This window comes from Camellia sinensis, chromosome 3, assembly GCF_055761805.1.
Source record: "Camellia sinensis isolate YWXY chromosome 3, ASM5576180v1, whole genome shotgun sequence".
In the NCBI taxonomy this organism is placed as follows: domain Eukaryota; kingdom Viridiplantae; phylum Streptophyta; class Magnoliopsida; order Ericales; family Theaceae; genus Camellia; species Camellia sinensis.
Genome location: NC_138963.1, coordinates 163,506,060 through 163,531,852, shown reverse-complemented (window position 1 = coordinate 163,531,852; position 25,793 = coordinate 163,506,060). Strand labels below are relative to the sequence as shown.

Sequence of the window (25,793 nt, the reverse complement as noted above, 5' to 3'; positions counted from 1 at the left end):
AAGTATACTGATTAGCCTCCACATCCGTTTGCACTGCCATTTTTTGCTCCACCGACCGCATCGGAAAGTTCAACGGAGCAAACTCCGGGGCGCTTGGTTGAGGTTCCAGTGCCACCGCACCAGTTTTCTCTCTTGTTGACTCGTTGAGGTCTGGAAAGAGAGTGAGCAGACTCCGGGAAGACGAGGCCATTTTCTGGGCAACAGAGTGTTACAGAATATCTCTCGCAACAGAGTGTTACAGACTCTCTCTCTCAGCACAACGAAGAGTTTTTTCAGAGGATTTTCAGAAGTTTTTTGTCTGCCTCAGCCTCTGCCTCAACCTTGGTTTAAATAGCCAGGGCCGATCCGCGCCTCGCACGCCACTTGCCGACAGACGACAAACGGGCGCGCCAACCAAGGCACTCACGTGCCTCGCCATCATGTCCGGCACACCTTTTGATGAATTGGGCACGCCTTTTGATGGCACGCCTTTTTATGGATTGGGCACGCCTTTTGATGGCACGCCTTTTGAAAGATTGGGCACACCTTTTGAGGGTGCGACTTTTTAGGGGTCCGACAAGACTCTGTAAACTGTCCCGACATTGATTCCGGTTAGTTTCTACAAGGGTCCGACAAGACTCTGTAAACTGTCCCGACATTGATTCCGGTTAGCTCCTTTATGGGTCCGACAAGCCTCTGTAAACTGTCCCGACATAGATTCCGGTTAGTTTCTACAAGGGTCCGACAAGACTCTGTAAACTGTCCCGACATAGATTCCGGTTAGTTTCTACAAGGGTCCGACAAGACTCTGTAAACTGTCCCGACATTGATTCCGGTTAGTTTCTACAAGGGTCCAGCAAGACTCCGTAAACTGTCACAACAACTGTCACCACATTGTCTGCTACAACGGTCCGACATGACCCCATAAACTGTCTTCTACAACGGTCCGACATGACCCCATAAACTGTCTTCTACATCGGTCTGACACCGCCATCCAGTGTCCTCTACAACGTTATGACACCACCATACAGTGTCCTCTACAACGTTATGACACCCCCATACAGTGTCCTCTACAACGTTATGACACCACCATCCAGTGTCTTCACCAATGGTCTGACACGACCATACAGTGTCTCCTATCCTCTTTTATTTTTATGTATTTTCTTGTTTTGTTACTCTCTCCAAACTCAAGTTGGTTAGTTCCTATCCCCCTTGAGTTTGCGGGGGGCTGTTAAAATCCACCTACTCTCCACCTACTTCACCCACTTAAACCTACTCCACTAAACCTAACCCACTACACCACTACTACTCTTCACCTACTTCACCCACTTAAACCTACTCCACTAAACCTAACCCACTACACCACTACCACCTCACCTACTCCACTAAACCTAACCCACTACACCACTACCACCTCCACTTCACCTACTCCTTACCTACTACACACTCACCCTCTTCTATATATAGGAATCATGAATCATTGTAATAGTAATCAAAATATCAATCAATAATAATACATACAATTTATTCTCTCTCTTTCTCTATACATTATTTCTTACAATATAAAATAAATAAAAAAAAAAAACAAAAGTTGGGAACAAAGACTGGCTGTGAGGTTTAGGCTAGTCCTTTGACCAGACAAAGACTGGCTGTTGCTCTTTGGAATCCATGTTCAAAAGCTGCAAAGGTGAAAAAGCTTTGCTTCAAGAGGTGGATGATGATGAAGCAGATGCAGCAGCGGTGGCCATGTGCCCAACAGAGTGGGATGGAAGCTTGACCAAGGGAGCTTATAATAATCCATGTGTGCATGGTGGGGTTGAAGTGTATGAAGCTCTGTGAGAGATAGAGAGAGAGGTTGATGCCGAGAGTGAGAGAGAGCCGTGGGTCTCCTTGGTTGGAGTTTTCCAAATCAAATAATGTCTGTGCAACTGTCTCCTCAAATTCAGTGGGTGCCGCATCCTGATCTTTGTGTATCGTCTTCCTTGAAGTGTACATCGTAACAGATCTTGAGAGGTGAAGCGAAGATCGTATCTGATCTATCTGTACCAATGAAGGAGGCCCCCGGTTCGGCTTCAACTCCAGGAGAGTGTAAAAGAAATTGAGAGAGAGAGTAGATGTGAAATTTGTGGCAGCGGAGTGAAAGTATGTGTAGAAAATTTTAGCGGAATTGGTTGAGGTCCGGCGGACGGCTAAGGTAAGGTTGCCGCCCGCCGGTGAAGCGAAAATATTAGATTCTAAACCTGCTCTGATACCATGTAGAAATTTAATGTATGAAGAGAAATAGAGAGAATTAATTATGTATAGAGAAATAGAGAGAATTGTGTTATTGATTGATATATTTTTGATTTATATTACAATGATTCATGATTCCTATATATAGAAGAGGGTGAGTGTGTAGTAGGTAAGGAGTAGGTGAAGTGGAGGTGGTAGTGGTGTAGTGGGTTAGGTTTAGTGGAGTAGGTGAGGTGGGTAGTGGTGTAGTGGGTTAGGTTTAGTGGAGTAGGTTTAAGTGGGTGAAGTAGGTGGAGAGTAGGTGGATTTTAACAATTTTATTTATTTTTCTATGTTATTTCCTATCTTGTACAGTTTCCTAATATTGCACATATTGATCTATATATTCATGGGCTGACCTCAATTGAGATTAAGTCAATTCATTCTTTTTTTCTTCTATAGTCTTATTGTTGATGCAACTAATAACTAATATTTAATGTAAAATGTAGTTCTTCCATTATTATTTGATTGTTATTCAAGGATGAAAATATTTCATAATTGCTTCAACATTGCTCTACGAAAGATGAAAAACCAAAAGTAGCCATTCCATAACCCCCCTTTTTCCTCTTTCATCTCTTTTCTCCATCTCTTTAATTAGCAAAGGAGTGTCTTTAAATTTTGCATCACATGGTATCCATGTAGATACATGGTGTGTAAAAACTTAATTGTGCCAACTGGCCTATTGAATAACATGTAAGAGCAAAAAAAGAAAAAGAATAGAAACAAAAAAGTCAATATGTAACGAAATGTTCCTTCTAAAGAAAAATAAAGGATTTATAACATGTAAAATGATGAAACAATAATAAAGCAAATATTGAAATTTTTTCTCTAAACTTGTAATTGTCATTGTTCAACATTGACCCCATAATTGCATTTATTATTATTTTTCAAAGCTTTTAGTGGATTCAAAATGAATAAATTTAAAATTTATACAAATATTAAATAGTTATTTTTCTAAAACCTCAGTGAGGTCAGTCGATCCACAAAACCAATGATTAAAAAGTCAATTGTTACGTAATGATTTCGGCAGGTAGTGAGTACAGAAACCAATATTTATGGTTGTTGCAGCTTGAATAAAATAGGTTTATGCTCTACTGCCGGTAAAGATATGCCCAATTTTGATTTGCACTAACAACGTAACAGGTGTAACGGCGTTGCATACCAAGTGTAACAGCCATAACAGCATTCGATAACAAGCATAACAGCCGTAACAGCCCATTACGACACTAATACACAAATTGTCAGAAATCAAACTTAATTAAATGCACAGCCTAATTCCAAAACTTAATTAAATGAATGCATACCAAGTGTAACAGCCATTACTTAAAATCATGTACATGACAAATGTATTAGTTGAATGAGAACTGGTATTATGTATGATCTCTTATCATACAAGAAAATGACTATTAACTATAAAAGTCCTGAAAAATTTAAATTCCATAGTATCTCTGGTAATGGGGATAAGGCTGCGTAAATCTTGCCCTTCCTAGTAAATGCATTTAAACCTTTTGAAGTATCGGCAGAGATTATGCAACTCAAAAGGAAAAAAATATATAGAAAAAAAATGTCGTATTCAAATTAGTAATTTACCAAAGGAACAAAGTCATGCGTGATTAGTATATTGCTTGGTCGCATGTCCCGATGAATTATAGGACCTCCACGGCACTCTTCATGTAGAAAACGCAGGCCTTTTGCAGTTCCAATGGCAATAGCATGTCTTTGGTGCCACTCAAGAACATCTTCTGTCTTATCTATAAAAATATCCATGCAAATGTAAAGCAAATGAGAAAAAGATTAAAGAGAATAAAAAAAATAGTAGTTAAACTACTCATTTTATAGACAAGAAGGAATCTGTTGGCAAAGGAAATTAATAAATATTGAGATGGGAGGCATTTGAGACTAACAACCCCAAAAATTACTTACCAAATAGATGCCACTTAAGAGACTTATTGCAGATAAACTCATACACCAGTATGTTAAGATTTTCCTTGCAACAATAACCAAGCAGCATCACAATGTTCTTATGACGAGCGAAGCTTAAAACATATACTTCAGAATGAAATTCTGTGAATCCCTGTGTACTTGCTTCTTTCCGCACCTTTGCAGCAATAAACTGGCCATCTTTAAGCTCTCCTTTATACACAAAACCATATCCACCTTCTCCTAACAAATTCTCAGCAGAAAAATCATTTGTTGCAAGCTGTATCTCAGAAAAACTAAATCTCATGGACTCCTTGATATACATCTCAGTCTTCATCCCACAAGCAGTACAAAGAACAGGTGCATCAGAGGATTGCTGCTGGGCAGGACTTTTATGTAGTTTATGAATGATTGGTGGAGTAGCAAACTTATTTTCCACTTTCATGTTCCCGCCTGTTGACATTGTTGAACAAATCAGATAGAGAGTGAGAGAGTTCTGCTGCCAAGCCTTTGGCCAATGCAGTAGCCATAGCATAGACAGATGACAGATGAGAAGACATGTCATGGGCATATTAGATACAAGTGTTCTCTTAATTGGTATTATGCAAGAAAGACAAGAAGGATAGTATTTTATCCTGAAGCAATATATCTATCCTAGCCAGGATAATATACTAACATTATCAAAGTGCTCTTCAGCCATTCGAATTCATAACAGTTGGTGTAGTATAATCTTACTGCTACCATCACCAACATTGCCTTAGTCACTGATAATGATCAAAGCTGAGGAATGTGATATAACATGATTGAGATAGAAAGGAGCCATGGTGTATATTGTTAGCAGTTTAGTACCATCGCTTCCTAAGTTGCACAGATTTTACTTTTGGTAAACAATGTTTAACCAAGCTCAGATCAAAACCTTTGTGAAGAGAATTAATATGGATCAGAAGCTTTCAGGAAAAGTCCATAGAACTCTACAGTTCACAAAATGATGAATTATGAATTGAAATTTGTTCAAAACCTTGAGAAACAGAGAAAGACCTCCAATGTTAGAGCTTTGAAGGTCAAGAGATGATTCTACGTTCTTCATGGGATAAAAGGTTTCCTTACTTAATCTTTACCATACATCAATATATGTATAAACCACACCTATGGCATTAGAAAGTTAAAACCTCCCTGACAATTACAGCTTGCCTTTTGTTAAAACCTATCACCTACTTCACCCACTAAACCTAACCCACTACACCACTACCACCTCACCTACTCCACTAAACCTAACCCACTACACCACTACCACCTCACCTACTCCACTAAACCCACTACACCACTACCACCTCCACTTCACCTACTCCACCTACCACCTCCACTTTACCTACTCCATCTACCACCTACTACCACCTACTCTTCTATATATAGGAATCATTGTAGCATTCAATAATTCAACAATTACAAATATCAATCAATAATACAATTCTCTTTTTCTCTTTATACATTAAATTTCTACATGGTATCAGAGCAAGGTTAAGCACTTAGTATTTTTCGCTTCACCGGCGGGCGGCAACCTCGCCTTGGCCGTCCGCCGGACCTCAACCTAATCTGCTAAAATTTTTCTACACATACCTTGAAATTTCCTTTCTGAGTGCACTACTGTTCAGTCGCCGGAGACCACCACCGCTTGCACGTCGATGTCCCTTTGCCAAAGCTCCGTCGCGACACCGGCCTTCCTTGCGTCTGGTTTCAATCCCCTGCTATTCCAAGCCACAAAATAGGGCACGACTTTTGAGGGCTCGATATCTATATCCATGTATATCTTTTGGGCAGTCTATATACACACTCATACAATGTCTTCTACACCGGTAACATGGTACAAGGGCCCAACCCTTCTTGATGCCCTCGACATGATTACAGAGCCCAAGAGGCCATCAGACAAGCCTCTTCGTCTCCCACTTCAGGATGTCTACAAGATTGGCGGTATTGGTAATTTGGCCCACTTTTTTGATCAACACCAGCATATAGTTTCAAAGAGATAACTATATTATATAATTTTTTCTATTTTAAAATATTTTTCCACCGTCCAAACCTTTTTTTTTATCTTATATATATAAAAAATTGGATGGAACTCACGTGGGTGCTACTTTTTCTTTTTCTTCTTTCCACAGCCCAACTTTTCCTTGAACCTCAATTTTTTATTATTAAAAATAAAAAAATAAAAAAAAAAAAAAATTCATTCCATCTAAGTTTTCTGCTCAGTCTTGTACCTTCAAGCCATTCGGATTTGCACAATACACTCATTTTATTTCTATCGGGATTTCGCCCTGATCACAATTTTACACCAAAAAAAAAAAAAAAAAAAAAAAAAAAACAACAACAACAACAACAACAAACCCAAACAACCACATCCACAGGCAGGATTTTTCTTCTCTACTCTGCCGCCGGTCTCTTCTTCTTGCCTCCGTCCTGGGCGGCCCTTGCCGGTGCTGCCTCCGTGTTTCCTACGCCGCCGAGCACGTTCACTCCCCCAAACTCCTCCACTACAGCATATGGTGGACCTCCAAATCGGAACATCACGGTGGCCTTCCGCTTCAGCTCCTTGTTTTCTGTCTTTAGCACACTTATCTCTGCTCGCGCATCCTTATACATGCGTTGGAGCAGAGCCAGCTGGGAGTTTAACTGTTGCACCTCATTTGTCCTGCTCTGCAGCCGGTGCGACAAGTTTGTGACCGCAGTCATGGTTTCCACACATGACTTCAGAGTATACTGATTGGCCTCAATATCAGTTTGCACCGCCATTTTTTGCTCCACCGACCGCATCGGAAAGTTCAACGGAGCAAAACCAGAGGTGTTTGGTTGAGGTTCACGGGCCACCGCACCTGTTATCTCTCCTGTTGACTCGTTGAGGTCGGGAAAGAGAGTGAGCAGACCACGGGAAGATGAGGCCATGTTCTGGGTAGCTGAACGGGAAGAAGAGGCCATGTTTTTTGGGTTGCTGAGTGTTTCCGAGAAGGGTTGGATACAGAGTATTTACAGATTGTTTCAGAATGACAAGTTCAGAGGTTTCAGTCTGGTTTGGTTTCCTCCGCCTCCGCATTGGTTTATATTGACACTGACGACGCGGCCGACACGCCGCTCTGTCGCTCACGTGCCTTGCCGCGTCTCCGGCTCACCTTTTGATGGCTCGACGCTTTCTGTCGGGCACGACTTTTGATGAAGTGAGCGCCTTTTGAGGGCGCAACTTTTGATAGCACGCCTTTTTATGGATTGGGCACGCATTTTGATGGCACGTCTTTTTATGGATTGGGCACGCCTTTTGATGGCACGCCTTTTTTGAAAAATTGGGCACACCTTTTGAGGGTGCGACTTTTTAAGGGTCCGACAAGACTCTGTAAACTGTCCCGACATTGATTCCGGTTAGCTCCTTCATGGGTCCGACAAGACTCTGTAAACTGTCCCGACATTGATTCCGGTTAGCTCCTTCATGGGTCCGACAAGACTCTGTAAACTGTCCCTACATTGATTCCGGTTAGCTCCTTTATGGGTCCGACAAGACTCTGTAAACTGTCCCGACATTGATTCCGGTTAGTTTCTACAAGGGTCCAGCAAGACTCCGTAAACTGTCTTCTACAACGGTCCGACATGACCCCATAAACTGTCTTCTACATCGGTCCGACACGAGCCAGTGTCTTCTACATCGGTCTTCTACAACGGTCTGACACGACCATACAGTGTCTCCTATCCTCTTTTATTTTTTATGTATTTTCTTATTTTGTTACTCTCTCCAAACTCAAGTTGGTTAGTTCCTATCCCCCTTGAGTTTGCGGGGGGCTGTTAAAACCTATCACCTACTTCACCCACTAAACCTAACCCACTACACCACTACCACCTCACCTACTCCACTAAACCCACTACACCACTACCACCTCCACTTCACCTACTCCACCTACCACCTCCACTTTACCTACTCCATCTACCACCTACTACCACCTACTCTTCTATATATAGAAATCATTGTAGCATTCAATAATTCAACAATTACAAATATCAATCAATAATACAATTCTCTTTTTCTCTTTATACATTAAATTTCTACACCTTTATATGATGCAAACAATTATATCCATTGAAGTCTTCATTTTTAGTTGATATGATGTATGAGTTATGAAACCAAGCTAAGAACATCTCTGACTTCAAAGATATTTCCATTAAATGGTATTTTTATGCTAAAAACTATGAAGAAACCTGAAGGACACTTCAATCCTCCCTTGTTTCATTTGAAACTAATCATGAGTCACTTTTCTTCTATTTTTCCTATTCTAAATTTGTATGGTATTGTTAAGTTCTGAAGGTCTACTATTAGAGCAGTTAAATTTTGCTTCAGTTGGATATAAACACATGACAATCTTAAGATCACTTTTGTCACCATTTATACATTTGATAAAAATTAATATAAGAACAGGTTATTTTCAAGAAGTCTACGTTTAGGAAATCCAAGACTAAATGCCATGACAATGCATTTTGTATATACATATACATAAATTCATTACAAAAGCATGTTTCTGCAGGTAATATAAACTTGAACAGAAAGATTTTTTAAATCATGTTCCCCCCCCCCCCCCCCCCCCCCAAAAAAAAAAATAAATAAATAAATAAATTAATAAACTAAATTAAAATCAAAATAACCCCTCAATTTTACTTTAGTAAGTAAGACTTAGACCATAATGAAGTAAGTACATCTAATTATGACAAAAAATCAACATCCATCTTCCACGTTCATGAAAATGAGCTTTTATTCAGTAAGGATAATGGCTTCTATTGATTTAATTCGTGTACACAAATGCGCAACAGAATCTTGTATTTTCCCTTCCTTGTTCTGGTTTCCACTAGGACACAACACAATCACATCTTCTATACATCTGTAGCAACAGTGTGGCAGCATTGGCAAGACATGGGCATTACAAGGTGGGTTTTCTTTGTAGTCAAAGAAGATGGATGAGTGGGAATGTTCATAGAGTAAAATATAAGGGTATAGCTCTCACGAATCGCTCACTTGTCAAAGTCTATTAATTTAACAACACCTAATAATGATGACAGTTACATGAGACAAATTAAACCAGACCAAGTTCATATAATCTTTGAATTTGTGACTATCAGTATTCCAATTTGGCATGTGTTCACAGAAATAAGTCTTGCTTCAAGCAAATTTGAGCACAGGTATCACTGCCATTGCTTCAGGAAGAGAATCCAGAGCCACTGTTGCTGCTAGTATGCTCATTATTGTTTTTCCTCTCTCTCTCTCTCTCTATATGTATATATATTTCTTTGCGGACAGCGGGGGTTGTTAGAAAATGAATCAATTTTAGAAGGTTGTAGTACAGAAACTAGAGCTCTAGCTTTAATTTCTAATTCTAGAAAAGGACAGAGACATGGAATAAGGCGAAGAATGGTTTCTAAATCAGTCTGGTCAGAGAATCCCTCTCCATCAAACAATTTAAGTAAAAATAATGGTGCTATCCAGGTTATATTTGTAATTTGAGGCTATAATACAGATAGGGGCACTCTGGAGGATACAGCTACAGGAGAACCAGGAATGGAGAGCTGCCCGCCTCTTTGGTCTAAAGAACATTAGTTTTCAGAATGAGTGATTGCCCCCAAAGCAACCTTAGCCATTTGAATTGTATAGTGAAAATTCAGCTCACAAAAATCATCCTAGATGTCTAAGAAGTACAACAGTAAAAAATAACTGCAGTTTTTAGATTATGTAATGTGATATTTTACAGCATTATAAAATTACACATTTTATATAATAAGCATTTGATAAACTTCCCCAAACACTTACAAAAAAAATGTACAATATTATTTTGATATTCGTCATAACATTTAATTTGGTTTTACCTTATTTTCTTAACAGATTAGTTACATAAGTTTTCAAGTGCTTCAATGACTCTTCTCGTCTACATTGATACTTCTCAAACACTCCCCGACAAACCTATATGGTGAATCTCTTCATAGGAACAATTTCTGGCATTCTTTGTAATACAACACACGTCCCAACATTTCTAAAAGTAATAAAATCAGTAAAGTATCAATAGACAATTTCTAAAATAGAAAAGCTAAATAATAATAATAATAATTGAAATGCTTTAAGAAAGCAAGTACCTGGAGGATGCATTTATACTTGATATTTTGGAGCTTCATTTTTCACATTTTGATATTTAGGTAAAAATATTCATATAATAAATTGAATTTCTGTTACAAAAACTACTAATTAACTTACATATACTTTTCTTATATTATAATTTATATGCATATAAGATATATAAATATAGAATATCTTTCAGTATCTTTATGTGTTTGTGTTCATGTATAGTGTGTGTTCTTAGTTTAGTCCTACCCAAACTAATCATAAGATCCTATCCACTATATGCATGACAACTTGCAGTCAATTATCTAACTGGGGTATCCCCGTCATATCTTTTTTCCCTAAAATTTGTTATGTTAAAAGCAGGCATCATTTATGAATCAAGACTCAGATTCAGTGCACTTCACTTAAAAGTTTCCATGTTTGGCGCCTCCTGTTTATATTGGATATCAAAACCCAATTCAGGTCCTTACTTTCTAGATGTTAAAATCACTACATAAGAATCTTTCTACAGCTAGACAATGAATCTATACAAAAGTCAATGTCGTATTATAACTAATCAGGTACGGATGACAATGTTATAATTTTCACTTCTACATATGGCTGACTGGCCATATCTTTCCCGATAACCGAGTTATCTTATCATGACATCATAATTTTCTTCTTTCTCTTAGGAAATGCATCTATGAAATTACCTTAGTTGGCAAATAACTCAAATATTGATTTAGCTTATGAAAGACAGCTAAACATGCTATTTTTGTATGGATGGTAGCATACTCAAAACAATGTCCATGAACAAACATTCCTTGGGAAAACAATTTCATCTGTTGGTTGGGAGCCATCTTCTAAGAAGCCTCGTGCATGTGGTCACTGAAGGAAGCTAAAAGAATGACAAGTGTTCTACTCAATGGAAGTAATAGCTCATGCACTACTAAAGTGCATAGCATAGGAACTAGGTATCTCAGACTCAGGAGTCAAATATAAACACAATATGATTTTGAACCAATTTAAAGTTACATGAAGCTTTTTGACCTGATTTCTCTTGCTTTGAAGTAGAGCCAAAATCACCAGATGAAAAGCTATGCTCCCGTGACCTGTGTGCAAATGAAGATGCCAAGCTGTTCTTAAGCATATCAGAACTTTCCATGGAAGTCATGGATGCAGGACAACTTCCGCAAGAGATAATAGATCGCTCATTGTTCTCGTTATCTTGAACAGCCAACAAAGGAACGGGCTTAGCGATAGAATAGACCACCCTATGTTCCACATTGTCCGTATCAGTAGTTGTATAAGGTCTCAAAACTTCCACAAACAAGTTATCATGAATTATTGCCACTTTGGAAGGTATATGTTTGAGGTAAAACCTCAAATCCCGCCTGAGGTGCCTGGAAAGAATTTTAACTTGTTTTCAAGACCAATGAAATATAAAGCAAAATGAAGAACATGTATACACACATCCACGCATGGTAACTCAGCTATGCACTGAATAATAATTATAGAAAGCATAAATATTGACCTTTACTGTATGACTCTTGTTTCTAAGAAATACATAATTGTGAGTGCAAATATGTCAACAAGGGCACAACTTAAGATTTAGCATCTTTGAGAATAATATTAACTTTGTAACTCAAATTTCGAATGGTTAGGATACTTCTTTCTTGAATTGCAAATCTGTGAAGTTATGAATATGATTCTTTCTGATGCAGGAAGACCGACCACTGATCCTGAAAGCCAAAGCTCGTGGGAGGAGGATGCACATCAATCCCTTTATCCCCACCCTAGGGTTCCAATCAATCAGGGCGAGACCCATTTCAGCCTGGGGTGATGCTCAGTAAAGTGCACCTTTGATTTTCAATTGGCAAAAGTTGGTTCGAGCCGTTGTGACAAAGGTAAAGTCTTGCGAGATTCAATGGGAGATGAAAGCCATATTCAAGAGATGGTCGACTACTGGCTCGAAGGCACTTGTGTTACGGGGATCAGGATTTGTTGCAAGTACACAACTTACTGTGGAGTACAAAAATTCAAGGTGAAAATTCTACCGAGATAGTAGTTGTAAGCTGCGAAGCACCCACACTTCAAAATGGTTGTAATACGTATGGGACATTGATTGTGTGTCTACCACGTGGCATGTGAATTTTTTTAATTTACTATTTTTTTGCAAGATACTTCACAGATATGTGTGCTTCTGTTTGGACATGTTTTTATAATTTTCGAAAGATGAGTTGGGATTGAAGTAAAATATATGGGGGGAGGGAAATGAGGGAGAGAGATGGGGGGAGGGAAATGAGAGAGAGAGAGAGGGGAAAGTGAAAAAAAAAATAAAAATATTCACATATACATTGATGCCTCTTATATGCACTAAAATTAAATTCATATACATAGCAAATAAAGATATATAAAAAATATTTTTTTCACCTTATCGGGTCCATGCTTCTTAGGTTGTAAGTATTCACATGAGTATTGTATTAATCTCATTGAATAGTAGTAGTAAGTCATTACTCTGGTCTTGTATTAATCTCATTGAATAGTTGATTACCTTCATCAAAAAAAATGCCCATAATTTTTCCCCTTTAGACGGTTTGCTCATAAAAATCAGTATGTTCAACTTGTGTTATTGTCTTGTTCAACACTTGCACAAAAACAAAATTTGAATTGGTTAGAAATGTTTAATGAATTGATAATACCTACTTTCTTTTCTTTTTTTTATAAAAAAAAAAATTGATAAAAAGGTATATGAACAAACACAAAAAAAGGACATGTCCTCTGCAAGAAACTAAAGATCCAGAAAAGCCCTAAATATCACAAACAGGAAACAGCTTTCCAATCTTTGGATAAAAGAAAAAATGGAGCCCTTTAAAGTAAGTAGAAGAAGCTGCCCAAATTGATGCCCAATGATACACTTTGTGCCCAATACATCAACTTCCTCAAAATTGTCCGAAAAAACCTTTGCATTCCTTTCTAACCAAATTCCCTAGAAAATGGAAAAAACGACACACCACCATAACACCTTTTGCTCTTTTCTTGCGTCCAAAACCTTGGAAATCAATTAAGAGGATATTAGCACATTCCCCCAAAGCCACCCAAAGCGTCGGACAAACAGAAAAGCCAGTGCCAAAGCTTCGATGCTACAGAACAATGCAAAAAGAGATGGTTCAACAATTCACCATTCCTCCCACACTAATTCACCAGTATTGATTGACAGTATCTTTGTTGAGCCATTTCAACACCCCCTCTAAGCTAGATTATGTATCCATTATGCTTTTCATTCTTTGCTATATAACTTAAGCAAACATTTTCTTAAACAAAAAAGTGATAAAACAAAACCACCCAATTGAGTTAAGTTGCTATAACTATCCAAATAACCAGGAAACCAAAAATACCAACCTTGCAATGTGTTAGCATATCAAGACATTTGCAATTGAATCCTCAATTGAAGAACAGAAGAACCCGCGATATTACAACTTGCAGTTCATCACTAGGTCTAAGTAGTGTTACAAAGTGACAGAAAGAACAAAACAAACTTAACATTCATCAGTGGATGGCATGTTAAACATCCTAATTAATTGAAATTCGTAAACATAAGGGAACCAGAAAAAGAAAATTACCTATCAAGTACAACCCAAGTTGCATTACAAGCTGTAACCTCTTGTAAAACTACCTTCTTGGTTGGAGTTCCAGCAGTAATCATGACTTCAATGTCAACCTAAACAAGGAAATAATAATTGTAATGAAGATAAGGAACAAGATACAGTGTGCTCCTCTTAGATTAAATTAGTAACATAGCAACTAGCAGTTCTGTATACACTTATGTGAACATTGCATATCCCAAAAACACTGAGTTTCACTAATGTTTTCATTGACAATGTGAAAATAGTATATATACTATTGCAACTATTTCTTTTATAACTGATATGATATTTAAAGTACTACTAGCGCATGGTAGTCTTATTGGGCTTATTGTATAGTAAGAGAGAAGCTAATCAACCAGGTAGTAGGTACATTTTTAAGTAAAGCTTTATATAGGATAAAAGTAGGATTTGTCATGCAATTTTCCTTAAGAGAAGAAATGGGAAGAACCATCCATTGCGATCAATGCATTATGGCCTTCTGATGAAACCTATATTCAATTAAAGTTAAATCAAGTCAACAGTGCATTTATGGGTACTACTTCAGACAAGCAAGCATAACTTCGGCCGCTAGAATGACCTTTCAGTTATTTTGTGGTATAGGTACAACTTTCTCCATAGTTCTTCACAATATTATAGAAGCTCATCAATTTTTTTACAACACTTAGCTGACAGTTATATGTGTAGACTCACAACCTAAATTAATTAACCATCTTATGACAAGAAAGCAGTTGATAAAATATGTATCACCATAGTACCTCTAGGCCCTAATATTTATTGAAGTTTTATTGAATATCTTCATGCATTTTCCATTGTTCTCCTATGCGATGTATGCAATGAATACTAGTTACATCTGATTTGGTGTCGGGTTATATTTCACACTATCATACAAACCATTTTTTTTTTATAAAATTAAGGTTCTAAAAGATGCAACAATCACCGCATAAAAATCTAAAAGTATAGGTATGCTCTAAGCTTTGTAGTTATTTACAACAAGAATATCTCACACATGAAAGTCCACTGAATACAATTAGAATATAGCACATTCCTATCAACTCAGTAAAAGTCACAAACTTATGATTACTCTCGAATCACAGGTGCTTCACATTGCAAGGATTCTTGTGAAGTATTTCATCTTATGATATATACACAGCAAGAAGATAAAAACATTATAGCCCCCCTGCAAATGCAAAATCAACATATTTTTTTATCAATAAATAATATTTGGTCTTTCAAAATAATCACCTCAATAGATTGTAATGCCTCTTTAATATATGGATTAGCTATTGCAAATATAAAGAACATTCATTACCCTTTCTTTTTTGCATTCTTCAGCACTTTGTTGGAGCATGTTCACATACATATCAGTCTTTTTTGAAACTTCGTCTTTCATTGCACTCATGTTTGTTCCCAAAAAAGAAACAGGGGATGCTTCCATTTGGTAACCCACTACACCAAAAATAACATAAAATAAGAAGATCAACTTTAGCCATTAAGATGAGCAAGAAAACAGGGCTTCCTATTTCTTTTAACCGTTCTCATGGTTGTTTGTACCAACTGTTGGTGGTACATGCACCTGCACCTGCACCTTTCAATTTCAAACTATTGAGTCTCGCAAATGATCCAAACTACTACCTAAACTATAATAGGCATAGAAACAAGGTACAAGAACTAAAAGTTTAAACTCTAACAGGCAATTGGCCAAACACTTACTGGGGTGTGGGAGCCTATGCAGAACTCCAAGCAGCATGAGTGTATCACCTCCATGAAGAATGTCACCTCTATATCGGATATTATCAACAGTGCGTTTAAGCTCTCTTTCATTGCGGTCCTTGGTGGCATCATAAGCAATAACAACACGACCGGGCATTAGAGGAAGAGGATTATTCTCCATGGACGACGACATTTCTTGAAAATCCACAACTGGGTAGTCTTGAATTCAAAGATGGGTATTGTTGAAGCAGTGGGTGATTATGATTATGATTATGATTATGATTATGATTATGAATGAGAAAATGCAGAAACGCAAATGGGTTGTTTATTGTAGAAAAAAAAGAGGGCATTGCGGCACGAGAGTGGAGAAAGAGAGCTCAACCAATGGTAATTTTGTAAAAGAGTTTGTAAAATGCTGTCACACCCTGTCTAGAACCCATGTTCTCGCTCTAGAACACTGTATAGTGAGAATGATTCGTGGGATATCTGTGATAATATGCTGAGGAATATACGCGGGAAAGCGAAGGCCGGCCTTGGTTGGAACACCGACAACCAGATGATTGCAAAGCGCATCAAGACAGAAAATGGTTCGTCAACTTCCTATGCTTCTCCGGAAACCTTTTTAGTTTGCATGATATATATATAATGGCTACACCAAAAATGTTTAACTCTGTACCTGTGCTGAAAATAAATAAATAATCCAAGGATCATGAGAAACATAAAACACAACTCTTTCTTGCACCTCTACAACACTACAACATCATCACCCTCCTGAATATTTTCAACAGTTGTAAACTTGTTTCGGCTATTTTCTTTGCTTTTTTAAGAGTAAAATTATTGACACACACTAACACACTAATTCATGTCAGTACATACTTAACAAACACCTTCTCAATGCACGCGTTATAAAAATATAAATTCTTAGTACACATTTATATATTCTAATATTATCTTCATTTTCAATTTTTTTAAATTTTTTTGAGAAAATTATAGATTAATTTGACAAAAATAAATCCCAAAAAAATATTATTTTAATTTTTAAATTTTTTGCCCCCTAGAAAGATAAAACCATATTGAAATGAGAAGTCTTTATTTATTTATTTTTGAAAACATATTCTAAAATTAGATTAAACATAACTTTTTTTTTTTTTTTTTCCAATTTACCCACTCCTCCTTTATTACCGTTGTCACTACTTTCAACTCTCTATCGCCACCACAACCGCCACTTCTAGCTTATCTCCCTCCATCTTAGACTTTCACAGTCAACCTTGAGTGATTCGCGGTGAAAGATTTGTAGGAGTGTATGGTTTATGGCGGAAAATGATCGCTGGCAAAGAAGGAAAGAGACGATGGGAGGGGATGGCGAATGAGAGAGATGACACTAGTGTTAGAAAATGGTCATGCTATTTTAGTATTAGAATTTGGATAGAAGAAGATGAGGGTATTATAGTATTTTTATTGTAGGACAAAACTATATTAATGAAAATTTTCATTAAGTGTGTGAACTGAGGAGAATTGGTGTGTGGAAATAGAATTCCCTCTTTTTTAAAGACCCGTAAATTTCAAATACACTCCGCTTAAAATATAGATTGTCCTTATGGTTTGAAAAATTACAAATGCTTTCTTATCAGAATTTTTAATTTGACAGAATCAATTGAAAAAATAAAATTCATAATTGCTCTCCTATGTAATGATAAAATTACTTGAATTATTAATTGAAATAAATTTCTGACATCATTAAACGTTGTTAATTGACTTAATAATTTATTAATCAAAAATGTCATTTGTTATAAAATTGGAAACTCTAAGGGATGCGATATAATTTCTAGAATTGTAGAGGCAAATCGTATTTTAAACAAATCTCAAAAAGTATATTTATACCTTACCCTTTAAAGATTGATGATATGTTATGTCATTTATTATAATCAAAGTATTAACTATTAAAATATATATATATATATATTTATAACCATACAGTACATAACGTATAATAAAAAATTGTTATATTATAATTAAAAAAATGTCATTACTAATATCACAATAAGTTATAATTAAGGACACAAAAAATTGTAACTAGGGATACATATGATACACATGTAACGCCTTCAATTAATTAACCCTTAGAGATCAATATTAAACCATTAATATAATGTAGTTTCTAGTTAATCACTTCAATTGTATGTAAACAAGACACATAACACTTCATCATTAATATCATTATCAAATCTCTATACTTCTATTCATGGTATACAATATATTGTCACAATTACTCCCACATGCAACTAGAATATGAATTTATAGCATGTGGGCTAAGAATTTAACATAAAATAATATCTCATTGGTTGCAAGTTCCAAGGCCTATACCCAAATACACAAAAATTGTTATCAAAACCCATATATGTCAAGCTCTTGGCTTGTCAAAATAAGACAACAAAAGAATAAGAGCCTTGTACTCTCCAAACACTTCTTACGCCTCTACTTCGGCAAGATCACCACATTTTTTTCTGCAACAAATCCACTAGGGGTGAGTATTAAGCCTAAAAGAAAACCTTAACAAAATATATACATTTTATACAATCTCAAGAGATGAATGCTTATATCATGCTGTACTCCAAGTACATTTCTTTCTGATTTGAAAATCTCATGCAGGATGCTCGTTCGCAAACATAAAAACATTTCAATGATTTCAATATAAAATCAAGGGACGGTAAATGCGATTCAGGTAATCCCTAAGCTGTTATCTGCAAGTAGGCATATCAAACGCTACCCAATCACCACTTTACTGGATCTTATTCTGAAGGAACTTGGTACTTGTCGCGTGGGTTTCTAGACTTTCACCATGTACCTCAAGCCAACTTAATTCACAACTCTATACCTCCTATCTGAATTTCCCAACGTATTTACCTACAAACAATTCAAAACGATAGTTTGTTACGCATAAAATAATTTCTTTTTCACAGAGAAATTCCCACTCGAAAAGCAAAGGTGAATGAAATGAAATGATAATGCAATGTACATATATCAATACATTGAAATCTATCAATTACCTCAATAATTCCCAATCTCAAAAACACAATCTCCAATTGTAAAGTGAAAATTCAGCTCACAAAGTGAAAATTCAGCTAACAAAAATCATCCTAGATGTCTAAGAAGTACAACAGTAAAAAATAACTGCAGTTTTTAGATTATGTAATGTGATATTTTACAGCATTATAAAATTACACATTTTATATAATAAGCATTTGATAAACTTCCCCAAACACTTACAAAAAAAATGTACAATATAATTTTGATATTCGTCACAACATTTAATTTGGTTTTACCTTGTTTTCTTAACAGAGTAGTTACATAAGTTTTCAAGAGCTTCAATGACTGTTCTTGTCTACATTGACACTTCTCAAACAATCCCCGACACGACCTATATGGTGAATCTCTTCATAGGAACAATTTCTGGCATTCTTTGTAATACAACACACGTCCCAACATTTCTAAAAGTAATAAAATCAGTAATGTATCAATAGACAATTTCTAAAATAGAAAAGCTAAATAATAATAATAATAATTGAAATGCTTTAAGAAAGCAAGTACCTGGAGGATGCATTTATACTTGATATTTCGGAGCTTCATTTTTCACATTTTGATATTTAGGTAAAAATATTCATATAATAAATTGAATTACTGTTACAAAAACTACTAATTAACTTACATATACTTTTCTTATATTATAATTTATATGCATACAAGATATATATAAATATAGTAATATCCCTCAGTATCTTTATGTGTTTGTGTTCATGTCTAGTGTGTTCTTAGTTTAGTCCTACCCAAACTAATCATAAGATCCTATCTACTATATGCATGACAACTTGCAGTCAATTATCCAACTGGGGTACCCCCGCCATGTCTTTTTTCCCTAAAATTTGTTATGTTGACGGCAGGCATCATTTATGAATCAAGACTCAGATTCAGTTCACTTCACTTAAAAGTTCCCATGTTTGGCGCCTCCTGTTTATATTGGATATCAACACCCAATTGAGGTCCTTACTTTCTAGATGTTAAAATCACTACAAAAAAAATCTTTCTACAGCTAGACAATGAATCTATACAAAAGTCAATGTCGTATTATAACTAATCAGGTACGGATGACAATGTTATAATTTTCACTTCTACATATGGCTGACTGGCCATATCTTTCCCAATAACCATGTTATCTTATCATGACATCATAATTTTCTTCTTTCTCTTAGGAAATGCATCTATGAAATTACCTTAGTTGGCAAATAACTCAAATATTGGTTTATCTTATGAAAGACAGCTAACCATGCTAGTTTTCTATGAATGGTAGCATACTCAAAACAATGTCCATCCATGAACAAACATTCCTTGGGAAAACAATTTCATCTGTTGGTTGGGAGCCATCTTCTAAGAAGCCTTGTGCATGTGGTCACTGAAGGAAGCTAAAAGAATGACAAGTGTTCTACTCAATGGAGGTAATAGCTCATGCACTACTAAAGTGCATAGCATAGGAACTAGGTATTTCAGACTCAGGCGTCAAATATAAACACAATATGATTTTGAACCAATTTAAAGTTGCAAGAAGCTTTTTGACCTGATTTCTCTTGCTTTGAAGTAGAGCCAAAATCACCAGATGAAAAGCTATGCTCCCGTGACCTGTGTGAAAATGAAGATGCCAAGCTGTTCTTAAGCATATCAGAACTTTCCATGGAAGAAATGGATGCAGGAAAACTTCTGCAAGAGATAATAGATTGCTCATTGTTCTCATTTTCTTGAACAGCCAACAGAGGAACGGGCTTAGAGATAGAATAGACCACCCTATGTTCCACATTGTCCGTATCAGTAGTAGTATAAGGTCTCAAAACTTTCACAAACAAGTTATCATGAATTATTGCCACTTTGGAAGGTATCTGTTTGAGGTAAAACCTCAAATCCCGCCTGAGGTGCCTGGAAAGAATTTTAACTTGTTTTCAAGACCAGTGAAATATAAAACAAAATGAAGAACATGTATACACACATCCACACATGGTAACTCAGCTATGCACTGAATAATAATTATAGAAAGCATAAATATTGACCTTGACTGTATGACTCTTGTTTCTAAGAAATACATAATTGTGAGTGCAAATATGTCAACAAGGGCACAACTTAAGATTTAGCATCTTTGAGAATAATATTAACTTTGTAACTCAAATTTCGAATGGTTAGGATACTTCTTTCTTGAATTGCAAATCTGTGAAGTTATGAATATGATTCTTTCTGATGCAGGAAGACCGACCACTGATCCTGAAAGTCAAAGCTCGTGGGAGGAGGATGCACACCAATCCCTTTATCCCCACCCTAGGGTTCCAATCAATCAGGGCGAGACCCACTTCAGCTTGGGGTGATGCTCAGTAAAGTGCACCATTGATTTTCAATTGGTAAAAGTTGGTTTGAGCCATTGTGACAAAGCTAAAGTCTTGCTAGATTCAATGGGAGATGAAAGCCATATTCAAGAGATGGTCGACTACTGGCTCGAAGGCGCTTGTGTTACGGGGATCAGGATTTGTTGCAAGTACACAACTTACTGTGGAGTACAAAAATTCAAGGTGAAAATTCTACCAAGATAGTAGTTGTAAGCTACAAAGCACCGACACTTCAAAATGGTTGTTGTGTCCGTGTCAAATATGTATGGAACATTGATACTTTGAGAACATGTGTGTCTACCACGTGGCATGTCAATTATTTTAATTTACTACTTTTTTGCAAGATACTTCACAGATATGTGTGCCGCTGTTTGGACATGCCTCAAGACACCTTTGTGAGTTTCTTTTTTATAATTTTCGAAAGATGAGTTGGGGTCGAAGTAAAATATATGGGGGAAGGGAAATGAGAGAGAGAGAGAGAGAGAGAGAGAGGAAAGTGAAAAAAAAAAAAAAATACTCACATATACATTGATGCCTTTTATATGCACTAAAATTAAATTCATATACATAGCAAATAAAGATATATAAAAAATATTTTTTTCACCTTATCGGGTCCATGCTTCTTAGGTTATAAGTATTCACTTGAGTATTGCATTAATCTTGTTGAATAGTGGTTGTAAGTCATTACTCTGGTCTTGTATTAATCTCATTGACTAGTGGATTACCTTCATCAAAAAAAATGCCCATGATTTTTCCCCTTTAGACGGTTTCCTCATAAAAATCGGTATGTTCAACTTGTGGATGTTATACTTGTGTTATTGTCTTGTTCAACACTTGCACAAAAACAAAATTTGAATTGGGCAGAAAAGTTTAATTAATTGATAATACCTACTTTCTTTTTCTTTCTTTCTTTTTTTTTTTTTTTTTTTTAAAAAAAAAGAAGCAATAAAAGACAATTTTGTTGATAAAAAGGTATGAACAAACACAAAAAAAAGGACATGTCCTCTACAAGAAACTAAAGATCCAGAAAAGCCCTAAATATCACAAACAGGAAACAGCTTTCCAATCTTTGGATAAAAGAAAAAATGGAGCCCTTTAAAGGAAGTAGAAGAAGCTGCCCAAATTGATGGCTAATGACACACTTTGTGCCCAATACATCAACTTCCTCAAAATTGTCTGAAAAAACCTTTGCATTCCTTTCTAACCAAATTCCCTAGAAAATGGAAAAAAACGACACACCACCATAACACCTTTTGCTCTTTTCTTGCGGCCAAAACCTTGGAAATCAATTAAGAAGATATTAGCACATTCCCCCAGAGCCACCCAAAGAGTCGGACGAACAGAAAAGCTAGTGCTAAAGGTTCGATGCAACAGAACAATGCAAAAAGAGATGGTTCACCAATTCACCATTCCTCCCACACTAATTCACCAGTATTGATTGACAGTATCTTTGTTGAGCCATTTCAACACCCCCTCTAAGCTAGATTATGTATCCATTATGCTTTTTCATTCTTTGCTTTATAACTTTAGCAAACATTTTCTTAAACAAAAGAGTGATAAAACAAAACCACCCAATTGAGTTAAGTTGCTATAACTATCCAAATAACCAGGAAACCAAAAATACTTACGTTGCAATGTGTTAGCATATCAAGACATTTGCAATTGAATCCTCAATTAAAGAGCAGAAGAACACGCAATATTACAACTTGCAGTTCACCACTAGGTCTAAGTAGTGTTACAAAGTGACAGAAAGAACAAAACAAACTTAAAATTCATCAGTGGATGGCATGTTAAACATCCTAATTAATTGAAATTCATAAACATAAAGGAACTAGAAAAAGAAAATTACCTATCGAGTACAACCCAAGTTGCATTACAAGCTGTAACCTCTTGTAAAACTACCTTCTTGGTTGGAGTTCCAGCAGTAATCATGACTTCAATGTCAACCTAAACAAGGAAATAATAATTGTAATGAAGATAAGGAACAAGATACAGTGTGCTCCTCTTAGATTAAATTAGTAACATAGCAACTAGCAGTTCTGTATACACTTATGTGAACATTGCATATCCCAAAAACACTGAGGTTCACTAATGTTTTCATTGACAATGTGAAAATAGTATATATACTACTGCAACTGTTTCTTTTATAACTGATACGATATTTAAAGTACTACTAGCGCATAGTAGTCTTATTGGGCTTATTATATAGTAAGAGAGAAGGTAATCAACCAGGTAGTAGGTACATTTTTAAGCAAAGCTTTATATAGGATAAAAGTAGGATTTGTCATGCAATTTTCCTTAAGAGAAGAAATGGGAAGAACCATCCATTGCGATCAATGCATTATGGCCTTCTGATGAAACCTATATTCAATTAAAGTTAAATCAAGTCAACAGTGCATTTATGGGTACTACTTCAGACAAGCAAGCATAACTTCGGCCGCTAGAATGACCTTTCAGTTATTTTGTGGTATAGGTACAACTTTCTCCATAGTTCTTCACAATATTATAGAAGCTCATCAATTTTTTTACAACACTTAGCTGACAGTTATATGTGTAGACTCACAACCTAAATTAATTAACCATCTTATGACAAGAAAGCAGTTGATAAAATATGTATCACCATAGTACCTCTAGGCCCTAATATTTATTGAAGTTTTATTGAATATCTTCATGCATTTTCCATTGTTCTCCTATGCGATGTATGCAATGAATACTAGTTACATCTGATTTGGTGTCGGGTTATATTTCACACTATCATACAAACCATTTTTTTTTTTTATAAAATTAAGGTTCTAAAAGATGCAACAATCACCGCATAAAAATCTAAAAGTATAGGTATGCTCTAAGCTTTGTATTTATTTACAACAAGAATATCTCACACTTGAAAGTCCACTGAATACAATTAGAATATAGCACATTCCTATCAACTCAGTAAAAGTCACAGACTTATGATTACTCTCGAATCACAGGTGCTTCACATTGCAAAGATTCTTGTGAAGTATTTCATCTTATGATATATACACAGCAAAGAAGATAAAAACATTATAGCCCCCCTGCAAATGCAAAATCAACATATTTTTTTATCAATAATTAATATTTGGTCTTCCAAAATAATCACCTCAATAGATTGTAATGCCTCTTAAATATGTGGATCAGCTATTGCAAATATAAAGAACATGCATTACCCTTTCATTTTTGCGTTCTTCAGCACTTTGTTGGAGCATGTTCACATACATATCAGTCTTTTTTGAAACTTCATCTTTCATCGCACTCATGTTTGTTCCCAAAAAAGAAACAGGGGATGCTTCCATTTGGTAACCCACTACACCAAAAATAACATAAAATAAGAAGATCAACTTTAGCCATTAAGATGACCAAGAAAACAGGACTTCCTATTTCTTTTAACCGTTCTCATGGTTGCTTGTACCAACTGTTGGTGGTACATGCACCTGCACCTTTCAATTTCAAACTATTGAGTCTCGCAAATGATCCAAACTACTACCTAAACTATAATGGGCATAGAAAGAAGGTACAAGAACTAAAAGTTTAAACTCTAACAGGCAATTGGCCAAACACTTACTGGGGTGTGGGAGCCTGTGCAGAACTCCAAGCAGCATGAGTGTATCACCTTCATGAAGAATGTCACCTCTATATCGGATATTATCAACAGTGCGTTTAAGCTCTCTTTCATTGCGGTCCTTGGTAGCATCATAAGCAATAACAACACGACCGGGCATTAGAGGAAGAGGATTATTCTCCATGGACGACGACATTTCTTGAAAATCCACAACTGGGTAGTCTTGAATTCAAAGGTGGGTATTGTTGAAGCAGTGGGTGATTATGATTATGATTATGATTATGATTATGAATGAGAAAATGCAGAAACGCAAATGGGTTGTTTATTGTAGAAAAAAAAGAGGGCATTGCGGCACGAGAGTGAAGAAAGAGAGCTCATCCAATGGTAATTATGTAAAAGAGTTTGTAAAATGCTGTCACACCCTCTCTAGAACCCTTGTTCTCGCTCTAGAACACTGTATAGTGAGAATGATTCGTGGGATATCTGTGATAATATGCTGAGGAATATACGCGGGAAAGCGAAGGCCGGCCTTGGTTGGAACACTGACAACCAGTTGATTGCAAAGCGCATCAAGACAGAAAATGGTTCGTCAACTTCGTATGCTTCTCCGGAAACCTTTTTAGTTTGCTTGATATATAATGGCTACACCAAAAATGTTTGACTCTGTACCTGTGCTGAAAATAAATAAATAATCCAAGGATCATGAGAAACATAAAACACAACTCTTTCTTGCACCTCTACAACACTACAACATCATCACCCTCCTGAATATTTTCAACAGAAGTAAACTTGTTTCGGCTATTCTTTTTTGCTTTTCTAAGGGTAATTTTATTTTCAAACACTAACACACTAATTCATCTCAGTACATACTTAACAAACACCTTCTCAATGCATACCTTATAAAAATATAAGTTCTTAGTACACATTTTTATATTCTAATATTACCCTCATTTTCAATTTTAAAATGCCAAACTATGTTTAGTTTTTTTTTTTTTTTGATCGGCAAAGAAAATCTTTATTGATGGAACCAAAAAGGTAAAAAGATTACATCAATAAAGAGGAGCTTGGGGCTTTTAGCCCCAAGCGCCAGTTAGCAAGAAACCAACAAGTAAGAGGAAGAAAGGGATAACAACCGAAGCAAAACACCCAGAGAA

General features: G+C 36.1%; 2 protein-coding genes and 2 long non-coding RNA genes across 4 annotated transcripts in view; all 4 read right to left on the bottom strand.

Annotated features, from left to right (window-relative positions):
• LOC114263645 (uncharacterized) overlaps positions 1–16,496 on the bottom strand; it is a 29,167-nt gene extending 12,671 nt beyond the window's left edge. The window contains exons 1-6 of the mRNA XM_082921266.1: positions 15,643–16,496; positions 15,242–15,378; positions 13,909–14,006; positions 11,336–11,688; positions 4,174–4,623; positions 3,841–4,001 (exon numbers count right to left, since the gene is read on the bottom strand). Coding sequence (XP_082777392.1) covers positions 3,841–4,001; positions 4,174–4,623; positions 11,336–11,688; positions 13,909–14,006; positions 15,242–15,378; positions 15,643–15,835 — 1,392 coding nt within the window. The 5' untranslated portion in view covers positions 15,836–16,496. The remainder of the gene's footprint in view (positions 1–3,840; positions 4,002–4,173; positions 4,624–11,335; positions 11,689–13,908; positions 14,007–15,241; positions 15,379–15,642) is intronic.
• Positions 1,048–1,432, bottom strand: LOC145822874 (uncharacterized). Its single transcript, XR_014364713.1, has 2 exons — positions 1,329–1,432; positions 1,048–1,265 (listed from the first exon to the last, which is right to left on the bottom strand). It is a non-coding gene; the product is annotated as an uncharacterized LOC145822874 (long non-coding RNA).
• Positions 5,362–5,573, bottom strand: LOC145822876 (uncharacterized). Its single transcript, XR_014364715.1, has 2 exons — positions 5,484–5,573; positions 5,362–5,441 (listed from the first exon to the last, which is right to left on the bottom strand). It is a non-coding gene; the product is annotated as an uncharacterized LOC145822876 (long non-coding RNA).
• Positions 16,497–17,843: 1,347 nt separating the features above from the next.
• Positions 17,844–25,430, bottom strand: LOC114263646 (uncharacterized). The gene is made up of 5 exons (XM_028204224.2): positions 24,643–25,430; positions 24,248–24,384; positions 22,912–23,009; positions 20,252–20,604; positions 17,844–18,546 (listed from the first exon to the last, which is right to left on the bottom strand). The coding sequence occupies exons 1-5, from the start codon at positions 24,833–24,835 to the stop codon at positions 18,521–18,523; spliced, it is 807 nt and encodes a 268-aa protein (XP_028060025.2). The 5' UTR covers positions 24,836–25,430; the 3' UTR covers positions 17,844–18,520.
• Positions 25,431–25,793: the final 363 nt, after the last annotated feature.